We start from the raw sequence: 20,536 nt of genomic DNA on the forward strand, positions 1-20,536 counted from the left end.
ACAAATAAATTTTTAAATAATTTATAAAAATTAAACAATACAGAAACCAGAGCAAATCAAAAGCTAGGCACACCAGTATCAGAGCACAATCAACCAGAGCCAAACATACCAATGGATAGCTGATTCTAAATGTGACCTAACCACACTGGTTTGGAATTTTTCTGATTTGTAAATGAATTTACAAAAATCAGATACTGAAAAGGTGTCCTGTATCAGTAGTAAATTCCTCAGAGGCAACCTACCACACACAAAAATATTTCCTTCGGCACAAAAGTACCCTATCATGATATCTACCAGTAGCACTTGGATTTGCTCCAAAACTATTTGTAGTTTTCAAAATAAAAATCAAAGAGTGGCTCTCTGGACAGAATTTGATTTGTAAATCAAACCAGATCCAGGAAGCTTCTGCATGTGGGACTAGAGCCAAAAGAAAGGTATTTACTCCTACTGCACACCAAAATTAACCTCATGCAAAAAGGATCTATACAAAACTCATATTCATTAAAATGCACTTACAGTAATATTCTGGACTTTGATTTATGTACACAGCTACACATCCAAACATCACATGCATGCAATATTCTGTGGTTAAGATTTTTTTCACGAGCATCCAGCAATTTGAATCATCAAATTTGGGAATTCGAGGAATAAAAGGAATTTCAAAACCTACAGAAGATATCACTGGCAGATTTAAACAAGAAAAAGGAGGGAAGAGAGACGGCACGACGGCCGCGCGGGAGACAGAGTTTGAAAGGGGCAGGGACGTGGCCCGTTGAGCTGGCATTCAGGGCCCGCAGCCACCAGCATGCATCCACCAGATCCAGATCGGACGGTGGGGGTTGGACCCGGCCGTTTCACGACCCGAGCGTCGTTGACGAACACCAAAAAGAGGTGGCGCTGCCGCGTTCGACGGTGGAGAAGGCCTGGAGGCTCACTTAGGGCCTGAGGGCCGCGGAGGGGACACGGTAGAAGGCTCGGCGGCGTGCGGTAGCTCGCCTCGCTGGATGGGGGTGACATGCAAGCCCTCTGACGACGACATGCTCGAGGGTGAGCCTCGTCACGGACCCGAGAACGACGCGGACGAGCTCGACGGTGGGGTGCTCCAGGCACCTCCCTGGCACGAAACGAGGGACATGTAAGAGAGAGGGGAGAGTGCTGCGTTAGGTGAAATAGAGAGAGGGAAAGGAAGGACGGCAGTCACGGCTGTGATGAGCTTCGGCTCGGCGTCGGCCAAACCGAGAGAGGAGGTGCGGGGCTTCGTCCTAGGGGTTTCGGTGAGGTAGATGGGAGCAAGAGGATGGGGAAGTGAGGTGGGGTGTAGCAGGAGGGTGCTCGGGCGGGTTTAAGAAGGAGGGGGCAAACCGTGCCCCGCCTGCCGTGGCGCCCATCGACGGGTCGGTAGGGTGCGGCGTGTGCGGACGGTTAGAAGGGGACAAGGGAGGTGTTGGGTCCGTGCTAGAGGGTGAAGGGGAGCGGGGCGGGGCCAGAGGTGAGGGGACAGGTCAGGAGGAGGCCGGTCAGCTCGGGGAGAGGGTTTCCGCTGCGCGCATGCCAGCTGCTCGACGCAGCGTCGGCATTCAGAGCGGGGCCGTTTGTGGCCAACAGGAAGATGACAAGGGCGGGGGCATGCGTGTCTACGACTAATAAAGTCGAGAGCAGGCTAGTGGTGCCTTGGTTCGGTCACCGGGGCTCGTCCAAGAAATATGGCATGCCAACCAGGTTTAGGACAAAGAGAGATAAGGGAGAGAGCTAGGGTTAGGCTTGGTGCCTGCCATGAGGGTTCTGGGAGTGAGAAGGGTCGTGCAACACACCTGGGTACAGGTTGGAGGGAGAGGGTCGGCTTGAAGCAATGTTCTCTCAAGGTTAGGCCGATTTCATGCATATGCCTCTTTCTTTCCTTGTCTCCAAACACTAGCAAACAAGGAGGGGTGCAGTGCAACAGTGGTGGATGACCAGAGGGAGTGTGATGGGTGCAGGAGTGGTCAGAGGGGTGGATGGTGTTGAATTAAACATAGAGAGAGGAGGGAGGTTAGCTCACAAGGTGCAAATGCATGGGTGGCCGGCTTCTCCTTTTGCTAATCAAGGATGGACCAAGGGAGATGGGTAGGTGAGTTAGAGGGAGAGAAAATATGGTGGCGAGATCAATTAGGGTGGAGTGAGAGGCATAGGTATATGGTCACATGCAAAAGACTAGACTTAGCCGGCTACCTCACTTGCTCAAGCCAAGGTGAGTCAAGATTTTCTCAAAAAGGAGGCGATTTACACAAAAATAACCCAAAAGTGAAAGAAAAGCACAGACTGACCCTCTGGCCAAACTATTTCACCCATCTAACCCTTTTGTGTGGCGCCCCTCACATCGGCGCCACACCTCACTGTGTGGCGCCCGTGCGGGCGGCGCCACTCGCCCATCCGACGTGGCGCGGTCGACGCTGATGTGTGCACCGATCTGACGTGGCAGGATGTGTGGCGCCGCTCCTATCGGCGCCACACGGTGAAACTGTGGCGCCGCTCGGAAGGGCGCCACACATCCACTTATGTGTGGCGCCCGCGCCCGCCCCAGCCCGAGCCCTCCTCTTTTCTCCTCTCTGTTTCGGTTGAAGAAGAAGGCAGCCCGGCGGTTCCTCCTCCTCCCCCCCTCTCCTCCCCACCAAATCCACCACAAAATCATCAGATCTGCCCGGCCAATCTCTTCCCAATCCCTTCCTCAAGGTATTCTCCCTCGATCCCCTTCGTTTCATCCATGATTTTCTCGGATTTAATTCAATTTAGACATGGAACCCTAGATATGAAAATCTTAGAACTTGAATCTATGTGCTAATGTATGTGTTGAAATCCATATTCTCATTTATCTATGTGTTGAAACCCTAGACATCAAATTTCAATGAATGTGTATGTGTAGGAACCCTAGATATGTATGTATCCATATTCTTATGTATATATATGTATGTATGTGATGTATGTGTGATGGCTTATTTGGATATATTCTCATGTATGTGTTGGTCACAAATAATGGTAGTTCTTATTGTGGGCATTCAAATGTATTCAAATGTGTTACATATGTCTAGTATTTGCGTAGGAATAACTCATATTTGTTAGGAATGGCTCATAATATGGTGTATTTGTGTAAACATGTAGGATGGTGTGGCTCCTAGATCAAGAGTATGACAGGGATCACCGGGCTTTTCATATGACGGAGAACAGAAGGGTTCTTCAACCCTTGAAGATTCGTTACCACGGCACAGTAGATATGGCGTATGACGAGAGGTACACGGAGTTCATCCAGCCTACCGGTCTTCTCCCGTTCATCATGCTTGTAAGCCGAGGGGGGGGGGGCGAACATGAAAGCCGCGGCACTCACCGCCCTTGTCGACCGGTGGAGGCCGGAGACGCACACCTTCCACTTGAGGGCCGGCGAGATGACCCCTACTCTGCAGGATGTTTCCATGATCCTTGCTCTTCCTATTCAGGGCGAGCCACTGTGTATGAACACAACTTCTGATGGGTGGCGCCAGCAGATGGAGGTGCTTATTGGCATGGCTCCTCCGGCGCCAGAAGATCCAAAGGATAGAACTCCCGCCGGCGCATCTTTCTCTTGGATCAGGACTCACTTTGGAGAATGCCCGGAAGGGGCCGACCGTGACACTGTCAAGACATACACCCGAGTGTACTTGTGGTATATGCTTTCGAGGACTCTCTTTGCTGACAGTGGTGGGAAGTTGGCCCATTGGTGTTGGCTCAAGGCGCTTACGGTGTTGGAGCACCCGTGGAGTTGGGGAACAGCCGCACTTGCCTACCTGTACCGTCAGGTGATGATTTGCTGTATGTACTATTCTTCTATAGTAGTCTGCTAGACAAAGTACTAACTAAATGTCTTATTTTCGCAGTTGGACGAAGCTTGTCGCAGGACTGGGAAGGGCGGTATTGGTGGATGCTTGCTCCTACTTTCCGTATGGAGCTGGGACCGCCTATCAGTTGGGCGGCCCAGGATACTCAATGAGAGGCCATGGCCTCATTACCGGAACAACCCTGATCGGGAGCCCACTTGGGCATACCTTTGGGACAATGTCTCGGAGATGACGAGCGATCCAATGGTCATGTACAGGCACTACACTGAGGAGTTGGACACTCTTACCGCTGAGCAGGTAACCGATTTTAAGCCATCACCCTTTTGCAATCCTATTTCATAAGTTTTATTGCCATGTTGTAAATTTTGAAATATTTGTATGCTGCAGGTGGATTGGGAGCCATATGGTACCTATTACCGTATTGGCTCGGCGATGACTGACCTCAACCCCAAGTGCTTGGAGGAGGCGGGTTTCTGGCGTAGGCGGTGCCCACTCATATGCTTGTGGCTTGTTGAATACCACCAGCCGCACAGAGTGATGAGAAAGTTCGGGTTGTATCAGGAGTGCCCACCTGAGTGGCAAGACACAGACCACGCGCTCCATAGGTAAACTTCTTCAATCATGCAATGGAATCTTGTTGATCATAGGAAGCGATAGAATCTAACTTTATCCATTGTGCTCAATATCTTGCAGGCTTGATAGGCAGCGGCAGAGGAAGATCACGAATTGGCCTGTCCATCATAGGATTCACGTGACAGCGTTCCAACACTGTTTGGAAGCGATACGGAATGGCGGACATGTCGAGGTTGTCCCTAACGACTTGGCTGCTTTCAACAACTATCTCCAATGGTTTCATCAAAACACGCGTATCGAGTTAGTGAATCACGCGTATGATGACGACATCTTGGACGACCCCATCGCGTTCGATGAGGTTGCGCAAAGCCAGTACGACAGGACTGCTCGACAAGGGAGATCGACTTCTATTGCTTCCTCTCTGAACTTCGTGGTAATGTATTCTCTCATTAGCTACTACATCATCTATATTGGCATGTGCTCCCTCAAATTGTGTATAATATGTTTGTCACAGCGGTCCGAGATCCAAAAAACAGCTGACGAGTGTGAGGTTGTTTGGGATCAGAGCCATAGAGATGAAAAGCCTATCGGACCGATGCGGCATTTCATTAAGGTATGGTCACCAACTTTGAATGTAAGCTATTGTGTTTGGCGGCTTTGTAACCATGACTTCCATGACGCAGAACACTGCACGGAAGTTGCGGCAGTTAGCCAACTTGCTAGGTTGCCACGAAGGCGAAATTGCGGCTACATCCTCTTCTGAAGAGGTATGGACTATTTTGTTGCTGTCAACACCGTTCTGAGTCAAATCATTAGTCGAAATTGCGGCTTTGTATCTCATATGTTCATGTTTCTGAAGATTCCTGACGACACCATTCTGAGTCAAAGTATTACTCGAGGCAAGAAGCAAGCCACACGGTCTGCGTACCAGTTGAAGCCGAGGGGCAATGCTCCAAACCGATACACTCCGGAAGATTATGTCAACCGAGGAAAGAAGGCTGTGATCGAGTCCGATGAGGAGCCGCCGCGGAGATCAGCTTTGAGGAGGATGAGGAACGATGAGCCGTCATCTTCAGAGGAGCAGGAGCAGCAGGTGCAGCAGCAAGAAGAGCAACGGCAGCGGACGAAAAGGAAGGTCGTCCGGAAGCAACCCGTGAGGAGGGGACGTCGATCTTAGATGGATTTGCTACGTGTTGTGAACTCTATCTTCGTTAATACATATTGTGAGCTCTATGTCATTTGGGACCATGTCGTCATTGCTACATGTTGTTTCAATTCTATCTTAAATTGTATGCAACTATGTGGTACGATGTTAGCTACGATGTTGTTATGTGTATGATGTGTGTGTGAAATTGTTGTTGATATGAGTAGTCACTTTGCAATGTTGAATTCAAAACTGTTGACATATGGTAGAAATTTTCATGGTTTAGCACAAGTCACTGTGTGGCGCCCATGGCATAGGCGCCACATTGCATAGTGTGGCGCCCATGGAATCGGCGCCACACATGGCAACTTATATCAACTTATATGTTGAAAACATCCAGGGGCTCCGGACACTTAGGGACTTAGCCATTTTGGCGACCCTGCTTGTGTGGCGCCGATGCCACGGGCGCCACACTTCAAAGTGTGGCACCGACGGCGCCGGCGCCACACAAACAGGGTCGCCAAAACGGCTAAGTCCCTAAGCGTCCGGAGCCCCTGGATGTCTTGGGCAATTATAACAGATGTGTGGCGCCCTTCCGAGCGGCGCCACAGTTTCACCATGTGGCGCCGATGGGAGCGGCGCCACACATCCTGCCATGTCAGATCGGTGCACACATCAGCGTCGACCGCGCCACGTCGGATGGGCGAGTGGCACCGCCCGCACGGGCGCCACACAGTGAGGTGTGGCGCCGATGTGAGGGGCGCCACACAAAAGGGTTAGATGGGTGAAATAGTTTGGCCAGAGGGTCAGTCTGTGCTTTTCTTTCACTTTTGGGTTATTTTTGTGTAAATCGCCCAAAAAGGACCATGTAGAGGAGCTAGATGATGGGGAAGATGAGGACAAGTCACACGATTTAATTTGAAAAAGGTTTATAAGATCCTAAAGAAAGAGAGATGGACATGGGACCTTTATCCTTTGAAAAGATCAAATGATCATCTACTTGATCACAGATTAGTGGATGAGGGGATACTATGTGATAGATCAGAGGTGCACATTTGATGTGCAAGGGTTGCCACTTGAATTTGAAATCATCTGATAGGCATATGAATCACCTCAATGAATATGGACAAAAGGGAAAGGAATTTAATTGAAAATGGACTTTAAAAAGAAGTTGAGAGGAGCTAGGTAGAACATAAGGTTTCAAAAATTCTATACTTGCTTTACAAAGCAAGGTAGATTTTCTCAAATTTAATAAGTAAGAGAAAAGCAAGAAATGGTATGAGCACCATAAACAAGCCTTTATGTCAAACAGAAAAACAGAAACAAGAGAATAATTATATAGAAATAAATTTTGGGTGGAAAGAAGGTGATATAAAATACCATCCACATTCCCTATTTTATTTGAGAAAATATTTTGAAAAGTTTTGATAAAACTAGAAATAGTTTTGTGGTCAAAATAGAGAAGAAGGTAAAATAGGGTTTAGGGGTTTTGTAAAAGAAAGGGAAAGAAAATATTATTTGGAAAAGTGATCTCAAGGGTAGATGATGATCTCCTAGTGGAGATATCATTTCCACACCAAGGGTTTTGGAAGATTAAAACTTAAATCAAAGAAAACAAGAGGTAAAGTTGAAAATGGGATCTAGGTGTGCAACAATGGGTAGGGTATAAGATCATGTGGAAAATGTAGGTTGCAAAGGTAGCTTGGTACATGCAAGTCGTGGAAATTGTAGAGGGGTTTGCATAGATGAGATCCATGCCTAGAGATCACCAATAACAGTTGTGGATGCTTAAAGATCAACTGCCAAAGTTCGAATCTTTTAAGCCTGCCAAAAACAGATTTTTGACTTGGCCTCAAAACCATCAAGGATAAGTGGGTAGATGAGTGATCTGGTCTAGGGCATTGGTAGGGTTGGGAAGTGCTCAAGACAAGGTAGGCCTAGGACCAAGTGAATTGCCATAGATGGCAAGGGGTAGCTTAATCCAGAGGCTCCAAAATGGAACCTGATAATAGTTTTAGGACTTAGTCAAATTTGCGAGGATTTAGGGTTTTTGTCTAGGGTATAAGAGAGGGGTGTAATAAGGAGTAGATGATCCCAAGCTTTGAATCAGGGACAAGGTGAGTTAGAATACATCGCAAGGAAGATCCCAAGGTAGGTGCATTGATATTGCCACAGGTGGAGGTATTTAAGTTAGAGGTGTAAAGGTTGGACTATATCACAATTTGGATCTGTCAAGACTTGGTTGAGAAGAAGTGATCTTGATGTGTTGAGGTGTTCAAGAAAACCTAAACCAGCAGAATCAAGGCAAATCATCTACAAGCAAACCAAAGGAATTCATGTTAACAAGCACATCAAGGCAATTCATCTGCAAGAAGGTCAAGGCAATTCATCTTAATTAGTCTTTAGAAAAAGTTTTTGTTCCCCCCGATTTTTGCACTCTGGACACTTAACAAGGTTGCAAAAGTTGGGGTGTTACACACACCGAGTTTGTGCATGCTGTCACGATACATGATGTTGATGCTGCTCCCATTATCAATGAGAGTCTTGGTGAACTTCACTTTGGTCCGTGGCCCGAAAATTATCGAGTCCACGACGAGGGCATATCCTCCTGGGTTGTGCATGACCTTAGGATGGTCTCCCTGATTCCATGTAATCTGCTGATCCGACCAGTACATGAATTGGGGAACAGTCGGCAGCACATCATTGACTTCCATGTTTCACCGGTGCAGGCTCTGCCTGTCTGTCGGCTCAGTCACAAAGACGATATAAGTCTAGTCTTGTTCCTCATAATGATTTCGGCCTATGCCGGCATGGGCGTTGTTGTTGTTGTTGACTTGGTGGACTCTTTCTTGCCTATCTCGGTTAACCGGGTATGTCGGCTGAGCCGGGATAACCTGAGTGTTTGCTCCTTTGAGCGGAGGTGGAGGAGGTAATTTGGTGACATCTTCCTTGCCGACACGCAACATCCAGGAGCACTGCCGGGTAGTGTGGTTCGCCGGCTTTTTTGGGTTCGGGGTGTGGAAGCAGCAAGGCTGATCGAGCATCATCTCGAAACTATACTTGGTTCTGTCCTGCCACGGCTTCTTGTCTCCCCATTGTTTCTTCTGGCCACCCCACTGTTGGCCTCCAGTCTATTGCTTCTGACTGCTGTTGGCTTCCGGCTAATCTTGTGTTACCGCAGCCACATGCTACTATCCATATCTTCTATCCGGGAAATCTTCCCTTCTCTTGTTGTTGTTGTTCCGGAAATCTTGGCGATCATTCCGCCGATGTCCGTCATGAACCGGGTATCTTGGTAGTGGATCAGCCGTGAATGTCGGCTGAGTGGGATCACCCAGCGCATAACTATCCGCAACCCTGATCATATCTGCCATAGTAAGTGGCATGTCTCTTTGCAGCCTTTGCCATAACATGGATCCACGCGGGTAGCCATTGGCAAACCAGCTGATGGCCTGGGCCTCTATCACTCCTTCACAAGAGTTCCTCATTGCACTCCGTCGGGTTAAGTACTCCCGGTCAGTTTGATTCTCCCGCTGCTGGCACATGGACAGCTGCTGAGGTCGGTTTGGCCTCTTGTAGGTGCTACTAAAGTTGCTGACAAAAGCTTCTTCAAAGTCAAGCCAACCATCAATGCTTCCGGCTGGCTAGGTATTCAACTAGATCCAGGCTGGGCCTGTCAGCACAGATGACACATATCTCACCGCCCAACGGCGGTTTCCCCCAGCGACATATACCGATGTGGCATAATCTATCATCTAGTCTTCTGGCTTAGTATTGCCATCATAAGTTTTTGTGTCTCGGGGCAACTGAAAGTTGCGCACTGGTGGTTTTTCTCTCATGATCCGGGGCCCAAAGCACGCCGGACCAGGTGGGCCTTCAGCTTCAAGTATCTCGGACAAGTAAATCCGGTCGAGGCGATGTCGGGCATCTTGAGCTGGCAGGTGCCTTTGCTCCACTCGGTTACCAAGAGGGTTCTTGTGATAACCGGCTTTCTCCATTGCCGTGTCACCATCATCATATCTGCTCCTGGCTTGGCCACCGGCTTGAGGATATGCCGGATAGCGAGGGGGCTGACCTCCACCAACCGAGTTTGCCCCTTTCTTGGCTGGGGAATTCTGTCCACCACTTCCTTGTCCGGCATTGCCTTGGCCTGCACCTTGGCTTTTTCTGACGGCATTGTTATTACCGGCATTGCCTTAACCGGCATTGCCTTGCCCGGCCTTCTATTTTCTGGCTAAAACCGGATCATACAATGTGATTTGTTTGGAGTTGATACTCCCTTCTCTTCTTCTCTCGACATGGGGTGACGATGCCTGCCCAACCGACTTTCCTGTAGCGTCCCCAACCGAATGAACAAACTGGGAAGCACCGGCACCTGGGTTTGCCTTGATAGCCTCTGCATTTTGCTGGTTAGCTATAGTAAGTAATTCTCTAACTCGGGCATGCTACTTCTGCAAAGCATCACCCGACAGATTTGATAATTCCTCAGCAGCTGCTTGAGCAGCCCTCAGGTTCTTAGCCGGAGTATTATACTTCGGCCTCTCTGTCGACACAAAGATGTCAAAATAGACATACCGGATCTACCATCTCGGCGCAACTCCCTATTCAGGTTTCCTCCTCTATGCCGGACATTGCCAACTTTGCTAGGTTCATTGTTAACAGGGGTAAAGTCATGGGCAATGTTACACTCACGAACGGTGATGTCTAGCTCTTGCCGAGCATGAGCTATCTGCTGGCACCGCGCTTACAACTCGGCCTACGTCAGGGCCAAGTCCGCAGTGGCCACGACCTGTGTTGCCAGCTTGTCGATGGCGGCTTGGAGCAGAGTCGGTGTAGGGGGCGTGTTTGACGGGCTGGCATTGCCGTTGTTGTTTTGTCGCTCGTAAGTCGGCTTGGTTGTGCGTCCTGACTTGGCCGTAGCGTCTTTGTCACCAGCCACACCTTTGTCGGTGCCGTCCGCACCGGCCATCATCACCTCCACGCAGCTAGCAGGGCGATCGGTACGCGGGCCGCGAGCCGCGCAGACAGCAAGAGCCTATGCTGCCACCTGCACCACGGTAGGATACCTGGGCACAGGAACTGTGCCGACGTAGACCCGATGCTCGCCGAAGTTGATGAATGTCGTCGTGGTGGAACGGCAGATGCCATGGGATGGCTTAAGTTTGGGGCCGGATGTACGCTTGAGGATCCGAGTGAGGGTAAGGTTAAGAGAGGAAGAGATTGAACTCAAGATTGTATTGATGAACTTGGCCAAGGGCTAGAGGTTGAAGATGTACGGCTACAAGGTGAGAACCTAATCGCTACAGGATGAGGAGAGGAGGCTTACAAGGGAAGAAACCCTAGGGGTATCTTTCCTGATCTAAGCTACTTTATAAAGCTATTTTGGCTTCTATTGTCTTTAATCAGAGGGCTGATGACCTCCGGTATCTTTTAGCGTCAGCTTCTCCTTTGGCGTCAGGGCTTCGATTAAAGGTGAAGTGCTTCGCTCATCTTGTCCTTTAGTCCTTGAGGATCTTTGACCGGGGTGCCGACATGCTACAGTTGAGCCTATGTCGGATCTCCGGTATCTTTACCGGTGAGCTCCGGTATCTTTACCTTTGTACCTCAATCTCTTACATTTCTTGTACTCCGGTATACCCCTCCCGGTATACTGGTTTGTTTCAACTTAGCTCCGTTTTTACTCAACTTTGAGCATCCGGATTAATCTTTAATCCGGTATACAAATGGCTTATCATGGCATATTTGCCATAGTCTTGGCCTACCGGGGGCCATCCCCCCGACATTACTCCCCGAAGCTGGTGCGGTCTGGCTGATTCTTCCGACGGACCATGCCAGGTTCCTATTCCAAATGTACTGGATTAATCATTCCGGTTTCAGATTAAACTTTGCCGGTGTTTTACCGAATCCACTCCGAACAGCCGAACTCATCAGAGCTTTTCCAGCTTCTTTTTGCCGGTTTCTTTGTCATTAAGCTCTCCTCGGTGAAGTAGAGAATAACTCGGTTCCTGTGCCTGTCAGTGACATGCGCACTGTAACTGACATGGTAGTATCAGCAGGGGTCAAATCCCTCGTCTCCCGCGCACATTTAATACGCCACAATGGATCCGTGTGGCCCTCCGTGTGGCAGCTTCCAAAGGCGCGTGTACCTCGATGCCACGTGGCGGCCCATCAGTCGAAGGGACATGGGCCAAGCGGTTTCTGGCCCATTACGCTCCTCGTGTATATAAGGGCGACGGTTCCGCGTCGTCCCCATCGCACTCCCCACTTTCGCCATTTCCAACCTCAGAGCCTCCTGCCTCCTGAGCTCCTGCGCCGCTGCTCATCGCCAAGGCCGTCCTCTCCGGCGAACTTCTGCGGAGACCTCACCGCGCAACTCAGGCTTTCACCATTCCTTGCTTGCGCCACCCTCTTTCTCTCTGACGCGCTCTGCTCCTCGAGCTTCCGCGCCGCCGCTCGCCGCCGACGCTGTCTCCCCCGGCGAACCTCAGCTGTACTGCCGCGGTGAACTTCCGCTGCCCGTTTAAGGTCAGCGCACCTAGATCCATTTCTTTTCCCTTCTCTGTGTTCTTCGTGTTCTACATGGGTGCGGTAGATTTATTTACCCCCCTTTTCTTTTCTTTTTCTCTTGTGTCTAGATCTCCGCGAGCTAGTAGAAGTTCTTGAAACTTGTTGTTAGGTAGCGCCGGTAACTTAGGCCAATGGCTTCCGAAGGATCCGACATGGAGCTTTCCGGTAGCACTCAGTTCAGCGAAGAGCCCAAGATCTCTATGGGCGAAGAAGAAGCCGTAGACCAAGAAGCCGACGGGCTGGAAGAGGAGCTCGCCGGGCTGGAGGAAGAAGCCGGCAGTCCGGATCAAAATGCCGGCCCAAACCTCGCGGCTTATACGCGCGGTGCCTGGAAGGGCTCTGACGTGAGCCAGGCAGAAATTGACTGGTTGTACCGGTCCCGGAGGATACCGGAAGAGGTATTTTGCCGGATTCTGGGTAACGAACGTGAGCCTGTGCCCAACCCAGGCGAAGTGGTAGTATTCACCGCCCATTTTGAGCGCGGTTTCGGTCTTCCGGTGTCGGACTTTTTCCGGCGCTTTCTTGACTTCTACAAGCTTCAGCCCCATCATCTCCCCGCCAACGCGGTTTTTTATCTTTCTTCCTTTGTATCTTTCATGGAAGGTTTCGTCGGCCTCCTGCCTACCATCGAAACCTTCGCTCGCTTTTACAACCTCCGGATCAACTCGATCCAGGATCCGCGACTTCCAACCCCCAAACCAGTTGTGCTGTGCGGGGCGTGCATACTCACGCCCCGCCAGGGGAGCCCCTATTATAAGTTCACCGGTTTAGAGTCCTGCCGGGCGTGGCAAGAGACTTTCTTTTATGTTAGGAATTCTGGCCCTTCCGATTTCATCAACCTTCCGGCGTACCTCCCTGGCGCATCCGCCAGAACCAATTGGCGATTCAACCCCAAGGACCGCCATGCTGAAACCAACCGGATCATCCGGTATATGGAGACGCTCAACGACACCACCAACATCTGCGCCGATGATATCGTGTGCGCTTTTATCTCGCGCCGGGTTCTCCCCTTGCAGCGCCGCGCCCACAAGATGTGCCAAATAACTGGGCGGTTTGATCCCACGAGGATCACAACTTTCCCTTGTCGAGGGTACTCCTCGGCAATGCCCTTCGTATGGGGCTTAGGGTAGATGGAATCCTGTAGGCTGACACGAGACATCGGTTATCAAACAAGCGGGGAGAACGATTTACCCAGGTTCAGGGCCCTCGATGAGGTAAAACCCTTACGTCCTGCCTGTCTGATCTTGATTATGAAAATATCGGGTTACAATGGGGTGCCGAAGGTTTCGGCTGTGATCTCGTCGAGAGACTAAGTTCTGCAAGGACCTAGCTCTAGACTTGCGGTGACTATGATTGCTAAGATTATGTCTGTCCTCGGCAGCCTCTCTCCTGGCCCTTATATTGGGAGCCAGGTCTTGAGAGATCTGTCCGGGTACGTCTAGGTTACAAAGGTCCTAGTTCCAAGCTTTCCTTGTATTCTTCGTCTCCTTGCCTTGTTCTTCAAAGATTCTTCTTTTGGTGAACCGACGTAGTGGCCCACCTGGCCATCGACTGCCTTCATGGGCCCCTGGTTGGGCCGCAAGAGGTAGTGCAACATTAGTTACCCGAAGGGTAATGCCCACATCAGTAGCCCCCGAGTGCTTGGCCGAAGATACTTCGGGCAGGGACTAAAGCATGCCTTCTGTCGAATATTCACTTTACTCGATAGGTCTTGTCCTCCTTGTAATAGCAACGTTTTCTTTTATCGGGTGCGCGTCCAGCGCTCCCGATGGGAGTAGCCCCCGAGTCTAGGTACGGATGCTTGCAACCGTGCGTAGACTCAAGTTGTACTACTCGAATATTTTTCTTCTGCCGAAGCCTCTTTCAACTTGTTATAGTCATCCGATATGTCCTTTTGTTTATCGGGTCTTCATTTCTTCTAAAGAAGATCAAGTACGTAAGGGATGCTGAGTAACGTGCCCGGTTTTTACCGGTTAACTGCCGATGGCAAAACGTCATTACCCTACACAGAATCAAGTCCCCGGGCATGATTCTGGACTACACCAAATCACCTTCGAGTTCACAACTTTCATCGGGTGCACACTTGATACTCCTGATAGGAGTAGCCCCCGAGTCTGAGCGCGGATGCTTGCAACCGAGTGCAGACTTTAGCCCAAGGCGCTCGAACCTTTCTTCAGATACTTTTGAGTTAATTTCTCTTGCAATAATCTTCGAGCCCAAATTTTGTCGGGTGCGCGTTCAGCGCTCCCGATGGGAGTAGCCCCCGAGTCTAGGCACAGATGCTTGCATACGTGTGTAGACTCAAGTTGAACCACTCGATAGTTTTAATTCTCTTCGGATGCTCCTTGCGTAGTCGATACTTCAGATGACATCATTGGTGACGTAGCAACTGCTGCGGTTTGATTGATAGGACGTAACCTGACGGGCCCACCCTACTTCTGCGCGGTCAGTTTAGGAAATGACCAGTGCTTGTTCATTGACTGAGGCGCCCCCTCGATTTCCGCGCGTAGTGGGAGTAATGGACCGCCGGTTCCGTTTCTCTTACTTGGACACGTGTACGATCAGATCCTCGTCCACCTCCCCACGATTGCTGGAGTTATGGCCACGATTCCCCAACAGTCCCTGCTATAAATAAAGTCCCTTTTACTATTTTTACCTTTTTACGTCTCCACACTGCTCATCTTCCTCCTCAATCTCTTCTCTTGCCACTGTTCCTTCTTCCAAGAAGTCGAGCATCATGGGGAGGAGGAAGGGAATCGCCGAACCAGGTGCTTCGTCAGGCGCTAGCAAGGTCTGCCACGATTGGCGCGCCTCCACCATCTCCAATCGTGATGTGAACAAGCTGCGCACGCTTGGCTTCATCTCATCAGCCGATGATGACATTCGCCTCCCAGGTTCATCTTCTCGCCCAAGGCCTCCCAAGGGTTTCACTGTTATGTTCGTCGCCTTCTTATTTCGTGGGCTTTCGCTTCCAGCCCATGAATTCCTTCGCTCCCTTCTCTTTTTCTATGGGATTCAGCTCTAGCAGCTGACCCCAAATTCCATCCTACATCTTTCCATTTTCGTCATCTTGTGCGAGGCGTTCCTCGGCATAGACCCTCATTGGGGCTTGTGGAGGAAAATCTTCTACGTCAAATGCCACAACGGCAATGACGGTCCTCCCGTTGTTGGCGGCGTCGGTTTTGTCGTCAGAAAAGAGGTTGATTACCTCGACTTCCCGATGAAAGAATCAGTCCAGGGCTGGCGACAGAAATGGTTCTACCTGCGAGACACTCCAGTAGCTGGACGGCGTTCCAACTTGCCCCTGTTTGAAAATGTCCTAGTGGCTACGCCGAAGAAATCCTGGCGGAACACCTTGACTATCGAAGAAAGTGCCACTGCCGATCAACTGTTCGAAAAGGTCTTAGACCTGAAGAATGCAGGGGGTCTGACAATGTGCGGTACTGAGGTGGTCTCGGTGTTTCTAAAACGTCGGGTGCCGCCATTGATGTCTCGACCTCATCAACTGTGGTTGTTCATCGGCAAAGATGATAAGTCGAGAGTTAGCCCAGTCGACCTTTCTGACGAAGAACTCCGTGACGAGGTGCGGCGCCTTACTCGTTTCAGCCAGAAGGACGACATTGTCCTGAGTTCGGCTCGCCCTCCATATGATTTCAAACACCTTCCCGCCGAGGTAATCTTCTTTGCACTTGTTCCAAATGCTGTTTTTATTTCCTCGTTCAAACTTTTAACAGTTTATTTCTCTATCGGCAGGCTTCCACCGTTGCTCAGTGCTACCCCCCTACACCCGAAAGTGGGGTAGAGCTAGAGGATGACGATGATGATTCGGAGGAAACTGAGGACGCGCAACATGCTCTCGAGGATAGCGACGTCCAGGAGGACGAAGCCCCCGAGGAAGATGCTCGCATTAGGGCTATGCGGCGTAGGAGGATCAGCGAGGACTTGATGACAACGGCTGAATCGAGTCCTAGCGGACAAGATGATGATGCCGATGAAACTGCATCGCCTCCTCCCGCTACAAAAAGTTCGACAGGCTTCTTTGCTGCCGAAGATGACTTAGACCTGTGAGTCTCCGCTTTTCCCTTCGTAACCAGCTTCCTTTGAATCATGTAACGTTATGTTCTTGTTTCCAAGCAGTTCCGATGATGATGATGAAGTCCCTCTCGCAAAGAGGGCTAAGTTAATTTCTGAAAGGACTGAGTCAGCTAAGGAGTCGAATCCTTCGCCTGCTGACCCATCGCCACCTTCAAGGACGACCGTGGCGAAGGTTCCTGTGTTGAAGATTAACCCTTCTGCCGGTGCTCCTGTTCCTCCAGTTGCTCATGATCACGTAAGTAAATCACTTAGCTCGATATTCCTTTATAATGGATTTCCGAATTTGGCTGAGATCCTTCGTCTTCTTGTCTTGCAGCCGATTTTTGCCACAGTTGACGCTGTGGCAGAGTTCGCTGACCAATTTACTCGCCTTGAGTCAGAAAATGCTCAGCTTCGAAAGGCCATCAAAGTTTCGGCTGATCAAGTGCAAGAGGCTAACAAGCTTACAGCCGATGCTTAGAATGAGAACACCTTACTAAAGGATGAGCTAAAGAAGCTAAAGAAGAAAATGAAGGATGAGCAAGAGGCCAGACGCGAGGCTGCCATTGCAGCCGATGAAAAAGAAGGCGCCCTCCGCGAATCAATCACGAACTTGCTGAGTAAGTTCTCTTTTTCATGGTATCTTTCCAATACTTCCTTCTGGATTTCTTATTCGTGTCCTTCCAGATGCTGCCGATATGCCTATCAATCGTGCTTGCAAGCTTCGGGAGGATTCAATGTCTGACGCCCTTTCGCTTGCTACTGACTCCAATGTCCAAGTCCTTGGCCTTTTGCAAAAAACCAAAGGGGCTTTGTCGAAGTTATTTTTGATGATATTCCCGAAGGTGAGCCAAAAGAAGACCCTTGGCGAAATGGCAGACACTTTCTTCATCGACTCTTCTGAGGCTATAGAGGTACTTAAGCGACGCTCCCATCTATTTGGGGCGGTTCTTACTTTCCAACTGCTGATGGGGCACGGGCTGAGTTCAGATTTGGAAAAGTTGTCTAAGGCACTGCCCGTAGATAACAACAATTGCCTAGTCAACCTTGAGCCTTTCAAACAGTCGGCAGTGATTTGTGCTAGCCAGCTTCTTAAGCTTGTTGATGAAGAGAAGACCAAAACTGGACCTAAGACTGCACGTCATTCATCATCGGCTCAACCTTGAAATATCTCTTGCTTCATTATTGTAATTAAACTTGATGTAGTTTAGTCTAGTTTTGCTTCGTACTGGCTCTGTTGCTAGTACCAACAATCTTCCGAATGTAATATATGTACTCCCGATGGGAGTTTTTATTCATGCTCTTCTGAGTTGGAAAAACTGTGTTGCAGATTCCTTCTACTTCTTCTCGTACTGACTCTTCTTTGAATCCTTCGGCTATCGATGAGTCTGAACTTGTTTGTCGTTTGCGCGATCAAATTTCTCGATTAAACAAAGACATAACCAATCTTCACGCCATGGCAGCATTGGTGAAAAGGAAGAGCGAGATTGCTACTGCAATCGAGCAGCATGCTCTAGATCGCCTCCGTGCTGCTACTGAAAGCTTAAGCTGTGAGTACTTGAACCCCTTCCAATTTCCATCGTTTTACTTGCTAAGTAATCTTCTGCTGACTATTTCAACAGTCGTGGCTTTCGATGAATCAGAAGAGAACAGGCGAATTCACGAAAAGATCGAAGCAATGACCGATGTCTCTCACCCAAAACATGAACTGTGGTCAAATCGACCAAAAGCTGTAGCTGTGGCTAAATTTGAACATCGGGTGGAGAAGGTGCATTATTATTTTGACAAGTACCACGCTCATCTCTCGATGGTATGGAAAACCTTGTTTCCACTGGACCCAGCACCCGAGACTTTGTCTGCTTTGTTCACTCGATTCAAGAATCCTGAGAGAATTCGATTGCTGGTGCGGAAGGAACTTCTTGCCGGAGCTGAACTTGCACTTGCCTCTGTTTTAGCCTGTCATCCGACTTTAGATTTGAAAGTCATAGCAAATGCTAATAGGAGATTAGACCAGTATTATTCCATAGCCAGACACCCTGCATATGCTATTATTTCTCGGATGGAAACAGTAATTGAAAGAGATCTGAAGGCTCGAGAAGACCAAGAAGCCCTCCCATGAAATTATGTATATATAACCTTGCGCTGCAAGGAGTAATCCTGTGTATACTTTGATGTGTTACATCATTTGTTTTTGATCTTGTTAGCTCGATGAAAAAGGTTTTTGTCGGGGCGGCTGAGTGATCAAGTCAGCCTGCTCACCCGACGACTCCGTTGTATTTTGCATTATTTGCAGAGTCGATTCGTATGTTTTGTAAGAGCGACACCCATCGCGTGAACGAGGGATTTAGGCGCTTTATATATTTGGCTTCGTCACACGGTGCACCGGTATGAGCCTTTTTGTAAATAATATTTTTTTCATCAACTGCAGCACTCGCGAATTATCTTGAGGCTTGGATAGTTTATTTCGTATCGATAACCATAGCTCCCGATGGGAGTATTAATTAATTATCGGTACTGTAAGTAGCCCTCGAGTGTTGTCGAGTTTGGCCATATATCATGTAATTATAGCCGAAGCTCCCGATAGGAGTAGTTAGCTAATAAAAATGGACCCGAACAATTGTTCGAGTAATGAATAAAGATAGGAGCTCAATCAAGGATTTTATTCATAATAAGTAACAGACTAAGAAGCCTTCGTGTAGCGAATAAAGAATAGAATCGCCGCAGGTGGGCGACGTTCCATGGATTGTCAACGTCCTTGCCCGAAACAAGATTCTTGAGGCGATAAGCTCCTCCTGGTATAACTTCGGTGACTATGAACGGTCCTTCCCATGGAGATTCAAGTTTCAAAGTTCTTTCTTGCTTCAGTCGTAACACCATGTCACCAATGTTGAAGCCGTGGTTGCGAACTCTTCGACTGTGGTAATTTCGAATTGCCTGTTGATATACAGCCGTCCCGGCCAAAGCAATGTCCCGAGCTTCATCAAGAAGGTCTACAGCATCTTGTAGTGCAATATTGGAAGTTGCCTCCATGTACGCGGTCACTCGAGGAGCTTCAAAACGAACATCGGCTGGTAAAACAGCTTCGGCTCCATGCACGAGGAAAAACGGAGTATACTTGGTTGACCTGTTTGGTGTAGTCCGCAGGCTCCATAGCACTGATGGTAATTCTTCGACCCAAGCTCCAGCTGCGCCCGTCAGACGCTTTTTAAGGCCGTCACATATTAGACCATTTATCCTTTCGACCTGACCATTGGTTTGTGGATGTGCAACCGATGCAAATTTAAGCTTGATATTACCATCATCACAGAATTTGCGGAATTCCTTGGAATCAAAATTACTTCCATTATCTATAATGATGATGTGAGGCATACCGAAGCGACAAGTTATTCCTTCGAAGAACTTGACAGCAGTTTTAGCTGTTTGATTTCTGACTGGAACGGCTTCGATCCATTTAGTGAACTTGTCGACTGCAACCAATAGGTATATATGCCCTCTTGGCGATGATCTCGGCAGCGGACCAACTTGATCGAGTCCCCATTGTGCAAAAGGCCAAGCCAAGGGTATTGTCATTAGGTCTGTTGCAGGTGTGTGTGGTTTTGGTGCAAAACGTTGACAAGGATCACACTTTTTTACCAAATCTCGGGCATCAGACGCGGCCGTTGGCCAATAAAACCCTGCTCTGAAAGCCTTAGCTACAAGGGCCCTACTACTTGCATGGTGACCACAAGTTCCTTCATGTATTTCCCGCAGAAGAGCTTTTCCATCGTCAATGGCGATACACCTTTGAAAGATACCGGAGATGCTGCGCTTGTAAAGTTCGCCATCAACTATAGTAAAGGCTTTAGATCGTCGTACGATACGCTTGGCTTCCGCTGGGTCATTTGGTAGTTTTTGCTCCATCAAGTATGTTAAAAAAGGCTCAGTCCAAAGAGGTTCAAGAAGAAATACTTGCTCTGCTGGCTGCAGTGCGGGACCTTCGGCATCCTCTTTATTCACTGAATTATCAGTCGATACTTCCGTAGGTGCCGATACTTTTTCTTTAATTGATCTTTGAGCAATAACTTCATAAAAGACCCCATCTGGAATAGGGGAGCATGTGGACCCTATATTTGCCAGAGCATCGGCTTCTTCATTGCTGGCTCTCCCGATATGTTTTAGCTCGCACCCTTCAAATTTGGCTTCCATAGATTGGTATAGTTGATGGTAAGCGATCATGTTATCACTAACTGCACCGCATAGATTCATCGACTGTTGTACCACAAGATTTGAATCACCATAAATCTCCAGGCGGGTTGCTCCGCATGCCTTAGCCATACGCATCCCGTGCAACAGT

The 20,536-nt window shown here is 49.0% G+C and overlaps 1 protein-coding gene across 1 annotated transcript; it reads left to right on the forward strand.

Annotated features, from left to right (window-relative positions):
* Nucleotides 1–3,136: 3,136 nt before the first annotated feature.
* LOC127321846 (uncharacterized) lies at nt 3,137–5,595 on the forward strand. The gene is made up of 8 exons (XM_071827060.1): nt 3,137–3,313; nt 3,513–3,806; nt 3,885–4,142; nt 4,407–4,450; nt 4,680–4,851; nt 4,933–5,031; nt 5,102–5,185; nt 5,278–5,595. The coding sequence occupies exons 1-8, from the start codon at nt 3,137–3,139 to the stop codon at nt 5,593–5,595; spliced, it is 1,446 nt and encodes a 481-aa protein (XP_071683161.1).
* The last annotated feature ends 14,941 nt before the right edge of the window (nt 5,596–20,536 follow it).

Source organism: Lolium perenne, chromosome 3, assembly GCF_019359855.2.
Source record: "Lolium perenne isolate Kyuss_39 chromosome 3, Kyuss_2.0, whole genome shotgun sequence".
Lineage (NCBI taxonomy): Eukaryota > Viridiplantae > Streptophyta > Magnoliopsida > Poales > Poaceae > Lolium > Lolium perenne.